The 6,543-nt window shown below is 55.5% G+C and overlaps 1 protein-coding gene across 1 annotated transcript in view; it reads right to left on the bottom strand.

Moving 5' to 3' along the window:
* The window catches only part of LOC115392379 (polypeptide N-acetylgalactosaminyltransferase 18-like), a 41,431-nt gene that overhangs the window by 10,125 nt on the left and 24,763 nt on the right, over positions 1-6,543 (bottom strand). The window contains exons 3-8 of the mRNA XM_030096970.1: positions 5,375-5,567; positions 5,083-5,249; positions 3,908-4,094; positions 2,756-2,953; positions 2,571-2,685; positions 777-962 (exon numbers count right to left, since the gene is read on the bottom strand). Of these exons, the coding sequence (XP_029952830.1) occupies positions 777-962; positions 2,571-2,685; positions 2,756-2,953; positions 3,908-4,094; positions 5,083-5,249; positions 5,375-5,567 (1,046 nt within the window). The remainder of the gene's footprint in view (positions 1-776; positions 963-2,570; positions 2,686-2,755; positions 2,954-3,907; positions 4,095-5,082; positions 5,250-5,374; positions 5,568-6,543) is intronic.

The raw sequence follows: 6,543 nt of genomic DNA, 5'->3' as shown, positions 1-6,543 counted from the left end.
TTCAGAACGGAACGACCTTCAGAACGGAATGACCTTCAGAACGGAACGACCTTCAGAACGGAACGACCTTCAGAACAGAACGACCTTCAGAACGACCTTCAGAACGGAACGACCTTCAGAACGGAACGATCTTCAGAACGGAACGACCTTCAGAACGACCTTCAGAACAGTCTGACCTTCAGAATGACCTTGAGAACGGTCCGACCTTCACAAAAGTCTGAAGGTCGGACGGGTGGTCATAATGTTCTGGCTCATCCTTGTAGAACTGCAGCTGAAACAATTTCAGTTTCAATTCAGTGTATGTCTGTACAGCCCAGTATCACAGCAGCAGCTGCCTCAGAGGCTTCAAGGTGTTGAATTGGTTGGTAAAAATAAAAACCGTGAATAAGCATCATGTTAATATGTCAGATTCACAGTAAGGAGACAAAACGAAGCAACCACCGCCTCAGACCCTCACATCCGGCAAGAACTAACTCCAGAAACCCAGTGGGAAGAGAAGAGATCCTGGGGAGAACCACAGTCTGGAGGGATCCCTCTCCCAGGGACGGACAGCTTTGGCAGCAGCTAGCATGAGACAATAAGAAGTAAAGCCTAGGACTATGCTGAGGAACAGAACCAACAGAACCTGCTCGGACTCCTTCAGAACCGATGGTGAACAGGAGGTTCTCCGGTGGTCTCCATGGTGACGCTGGCTCTGGTTGCTAGGCGACCAGACGCACAGCATCCCGATGGAGCACAGCTACACCACCAGAGAGGACTGAGTGTGCCTGGCTCACCTGCAGTGGAAGGTTCCACGCCATGTACACGTGGCTGCGGTACTGGTCCATCCAGACCTCGGCCGCCCTCAGGGCGTTCCGGCGCACGTGCACCGTCAGGTTCTCCGTGTACGGCTTGTGAGCGCGCTCGATGTGGGCGATCCGCGAGCAGGGGAGAACCTCCACACTGCCCCCACACTGCCACACCTGCGCACACACACACACACACACACACACACACACACACACAGGAACATGAGAGAGAGAGAGAGTCTTCTCTCTACTCCAGTTTTAGTTTTCTTAAGTCTGAAAAAAGAACAGTTGTAATCCGACACCCTCAACCAGCCTCAGCGTCAGAGGAGGAGGACGCTCTGGAGTCTGTCTTCAGTCTGTTCTTGGACCTGCAGATTAAAAGAATCCTTTCTTCTTTATTAACAGGATCATTTCACAGACATTCACTTCTGCGTCCACTGTGTGTGTGTGTGTGTGTGTGTGTGTGTGTGTGTGTGTGTGTGTGTGTGTGTGTGTGTGTGTATGTGTGTGTGTGGTGTTTCTTCCTCCACATTCCGCTTCTCAGACGATGCTTCTTTAATGAGGAACCATCAATGAGGACGACTCCCTGCTGCGACGCAGAGGAGGAAGAGAGGGAAGGAACTGAGGGGGACGGGGGGGGGGGGGGGGGGGGGGGGGGACAGGGGGGACGGGGGGGTCTGAGGCTGAATCCACACCGGAGGAGCAGGAGATTGTCTCCTCTGGCTCCCATGAGGCTGGGCGGAGCAGGGGGCGGAGCAGGGGGCGGAGCAGGGGGCGGTGCAGGGGTGGAGCAGGGGGTGGAGCAGGAGGCGGAGCAGGAGGCGGAGGTCCCTGCTCCCGCTGACTGAACTGACAGACATCCTCAGGTCAAAGGTCAGCAGCTCCGCCGGCCTTTTTTCTCCACGACTCAGAAAAGTCCCAGAAGCACCAAAGGCTTCTGCTGAGGAGGGAGAAGGATCAGAACCTCGCCGCTCCAGGTCAAAGGTCAAACGCTCAGTTCTCATGAGACTCAGCAGTGAAGCAGGAAGTGATGTCATGTGACTCAGCAGTGAAGCAGGAAGTGATGTCATGTGACTCAGCAGTGAAGCAGGAAGTCTGGATCAATCAGGACCGTGTTCAGCAGAGTTCCTGGTTTTCCAGGAGGAGCGTCGGTTCTTCCTTCAGGCGGTTTGTCTTCATGCCGTCCCTCAACGTTCCGTCACGGGTTCCTCATGCTGAGTCTCAGAGGTGGAGAACGTCAGGCGTGTTCGGGTTCCCGTTAACGTTTCAAAGCCAAACCATGAAATTCCGGTTCTCCCCTTTCAGAACCAGAACCGGGCCTCCTTGAGGTTCTGTTTCTGTTTTCAGTGATGAAGGAACGTTGCCGGTAACGTTACCGGTAACGTTCCACGGCGTTCTCCTCCTCCAGTCCCGATGCTCAGCCTGTTTGCTAACCCACTGCTAGCTGCTAGCTAGCGACAGTCCTGCTAGTTTGACATGTTTTACGACTTCAGGAAGATGTTGAGTCTGAACACATGCTGCTAAATGCTCCCGCTAATGCTAATGCTAACGTTAATGCTAATGCTAATGCTAACGTTAATGCTAATGCTAACCTTTGGAGGAAAAAGCCTGCAGCTTCAGCAGCAGCTGAAAGCTCCTGAGGAGAGAACGTTCTAGAGCCGGTTCCTCTGGGCTGGTTCTGCTGTCAACACGTTCTCTTTCACTGGAGCCGGAACCGTCTGGATCCCGGTCCCGGTCTCAGAGGAGAACCTGGACGAGCGGCTGAGTCTTTAGCGGTCTCACCCTGATGCCCAGCTCCACGTTCTCGCCGCCGTAGACCTCCATGCCGTCGTCCAGCAGGCCGATCTCCTCCAGGTAGCGCCGGTCCACCACGAAGCAGCCGATCAGGGCCGGACTCCTGGAACGGAACCGGGGTCTGAGGAATGACTGGAACGGTCCGGTCGGACCGACCCGGCAGGACCGGGTACCTGATGGGCGCCGTGTGGTTCCGCTGGGCCCACCAGGCCTTGGGGGGGTTGAGGTAGCGGCACCACAGCTGCCAGTCGAAGCCCTGGGCGGACAGCGGGTACTCCTCCACCTCCAGGGTGTCGAACCGGATGTTGTCAAAGGAGGGCGACACCACCCGGGTCCGGTCCTCCTGGATCCGCTGCAGAATGGGCTCCGCCCTGCAGGACCAACACGGAGGTGGGTTCAGGGTTTCTGCTATAAACAAATGGCACCGGACAACATTTAAAAACGTAAATAATTTGGTCCTAGAAACATTTTTTGTGTCTTCAAAGTGAAGTTGTGGAACAACCTGAGTGGACTGTTTACAACAGCTGGTGATAAACCCTGCACCGTGTCAGGGAGTGAGGAGGAGTCAGGCGGCGGCGTCCCGGACAGCGGCCCAGTGACGGTCAGGATCCACCTGGACAGCGACTCACCTGGCTCTACAGCTCTGACCCTTCCTCCTCTCAACTATTTTATTAGAAGAGTCTTTAAGTTTCGCCTGTTTCCACATGCGTCTCCCGCTGTATTGTTGTTGTGCTGCGCGCTTTGTCGGAGTAATGAAACACTGCTGCAAGTTTAGTTCCGCCTGAAGAAAAAGTTTTTTTCCTCATAGACCAGGCCTGTTCATAAGAAATAAAATTCTGGGTTTTATTGGGTTTTTTTTTTTTAATAAAATGAGGTGGGAATGGCCTTTTTGAATTCAATTGTTGCTTGGAGGGAAGATTCAAATAAAAATTGAGCTTGGAGGGAAGATTTTTCACCAGACATTTTGACCGGTGGTGTTAAAATATGTCGGACTTCGGCAGATTTTACCGGTCAAAGTCCGGTAATTACCGGACAACAGAAACCCTGGGTGGGTTAACTAGTTAGATACGGGTTAGCTAGATAAAGACAGGTTAACTAGATAAAGACAGGTTAACTTGGAGAAAGACGGGTTGACCAGATGAAGACGGGTTAACCCGCAGACGGACTCGGGATCCTTTCACAGACGGACGTTTCGGTGTAGAATGAGGTAGAAGTTATGAGCTGTGGATTTTAGAGCATCTTCCTCCTGGAGGATCTGTGTTCTCCAGTGTTAATGTTTAGAGTGTTCTCCGTGTTCTCCGTGTTCTCCGAGGGAACTAACTCACCAGCCCGTGTTGAACTCCACGTGGGCATCGAACAGGGCGACCACGGGCGCGGCGGCGGCCCTCCACCCGCTGAGCCGGGCCCGGATCAGCCCCTCCCTCCTGTCATGGCGGAGCAGCTTGATGAAGGCGGAGCCGCGGTCGGCGTTGGTCTGATCCACGAAGCTCTGCAGGTTCTCCTTCAGTTCCGCTGCAGAGGAAGAGGAACAGACGGAACGTCAGCTTCCCGGTCCGACCCCCCATCGGGTCTGAGCTGGTCTGAACTGGTCTGAACTGGTCCGACCCCCCATCGGGTCTGAGCTGGTCTGAGCTGGTCTGAACTGGTCTGAAGTGGTCTGAACTGGTCCGACCCCCCATCGGGTCTGAGCTGGTCTGAACTGGTCTGAACCGGTCCGACCCCCCATCGGGTCTGAGCTGGTCTGAAGTGGTCTGACCCCGCATCTGGTCTGAACTGGTCTGTTTCTGTTCACTGCTGCCCAATATGGCCGCCGCTGCCCTATCCAATATGGCCGCCGCTGCCCTGTCCAATATGGCCGCCACTGCCCTATCCAATATGGCGTATTGGAACATTTTTCCTGAAGCAGAAAAACAGACACTTTGAAAAAAACTGAGACTTTTCAGCAGATCTCAAAATAAAAGCGGTCGGTTTAGAATCAGCGGATCTGAAGCTGCTCACATGATCCGGTCCGGTCCTCGCTGAGGTCCTGACCGGGCGCCGACCAGGGAGAGTCCAGCAGGGGGCGATCTTACTGGCTTCAGAAAGAACCGGGTCTCATTGGAACCCATTGAAAAGGCCATAAAGCTCCGGGTTCCAGACCAGGTTCTGGTCTCTGTCTCTGGTTCTTCTGGACCAGACTCTGATTTTCACATCAATCAGCCAATCACAGCTCCTCCTCTGTCCAGGTCATGTGACAGGCTGGACCAATCACATTACACCTGGTTGACAGGGTTCAGTCTGGAGACGAGGCCACGTTAGCCCCGCCCACCTTTATATACAGCCAATGAGGACGCTGTGGCAGACGCCACGTTAGCCCCGCCCACCAGAAGAACGAACAGAGCAGAAACAGCAATGCAGCAGGAACCCTGCTGTGAACGGGTGAATGGATGAACTGGTAAACAGGTGAACGGGTGAAGGGCTGAACAGGTGAAGGGGTGAAGGGGTGAAGGGGTGAACTCACGGCTGCTGCTGTGGTCGTCCACCAGGATGATCTCCCTCAGCAGCGGCGCCGGCGTTCTCCGGATGGCGGTCCGGACGGAGCGCAGCAGAACCGACAGAGCCTCGTCCACGAAGATGAAGACGATGCTGAGCTGAGGAAGGTCCGATGAGAACGACACGTTCCTGCAGCTGCAGGAGAACACAGGCGGGACCGGGACAAGGACCGGGACCGGGACCAGGACCGGGACCGGAACCAGAGGACACTGAGAACCCACATCTAGAACCCGAGCGGAGACCCGGTGTGCAGAACTCACCCGTCGGGCCGCAGGTCGGGGATGCTCCGGGTCAGCGACAGGCGGTCGCTCAGGTAGCTGTTGTATCCATGGTAACGGAACTTGCGGAGCGCGGCCCGGCGGCTCTCGGGTCCGAGGTCGTGACCCCAGCGGCTGAAGAGAACGCTGGCCGGGTCGGAGGACGACGGAACGTCTTCGCCGTCTCTCTGAGGAGCTTCAGGGAACAGAGAGGAAAACGCCTTGAAGTCACGTTCCAACAGGAGCCGGGGGGCACGGGGGGTCAAAGGTCACCGGGAGTCTAAATGAACGCTGCACAAAACAACGTTCCAGATCCGGAGAACCCGCGACCGTTCTCCGGCTGACAAGACAGGAGTTCTTCAAGGTTTCAGAGTTCCTGAATAAAGACGCCTTCTCCTCTGTTACCCGGTTACTGACGGAACCCTGTGGAACCCTGAAACCCCCAGGAACCAGCAGGACCAGCAGAAACCAGCAGGACCAGCAGGAACCCCCAGGAACCAGCAGGGACCAGCAGAAACCAGCAGGACCAGCAGGAACCCCCAGGAACCAGCAGGACCAGCAGGGACCAGCAGGGACCAGCAGGGACCCCCAGGAACCAGCAGGGACCAGCAGGGACCAGCAGGGACCAGACGGGACCAGCAGGGACCAGACGTTCTCCTGACACTGACATGAGGAGCAGAAAAACCCAACAGAACCCACTGATCCAGATCACTGCAGGAGAACAACAGGAGGAATTGAACCAACAACCCGCTGCTGGGAATTGAACCAACAACCCACCCTCGTATCAGAAACCATAAACACACTGGGACCGATCGATGGTCCACTTCTCTGGAGAACCAACACACACACACACGTTTGTATTTCCATCCTTGTGGGGACCTTCCATTGACTCCCATTCATATCTAGCCCCTGACCCTGACCCAGACCCAGACCCAGACCCAGACCCTGACCCAGACCCTGACCCTGACCCTGACCCAGACCCAGACCCTGACCCTGACCCTGACCCTGACCCAGACCCAGACCCAGACCCAGACCCTGACCCAGACCCAGACCCAGACCCTGACCCAGACCCTGACCCAGACCACAACACAGCCGAACCCTAAAAAAACAACATGGCCAAGAAAACACTGTTTCCCTCATTAGGACCGGAAGAAGGTCCCACAAGGCACATC

The sequence above is a fragment of the Salarias fasciatus genome, chromosome 7, assembly GCF_902148845.1.
Source record: "Salarias fasciatus chromosome 7, fSalaFa1.1, whole genome shotgun sequence".
In the NCBI taxonomy this organism is placed as follows: Eukaryota; Metazoa; Chordata; class Actinopteri; order Blenniiformes; family Blenniidae; genus Salarias; species Salarias fasciatus.
Note: the sequence above shows the minus strand (reverse complement) of the source record. Positions and strands in the feature narration are given on the sequence as shown.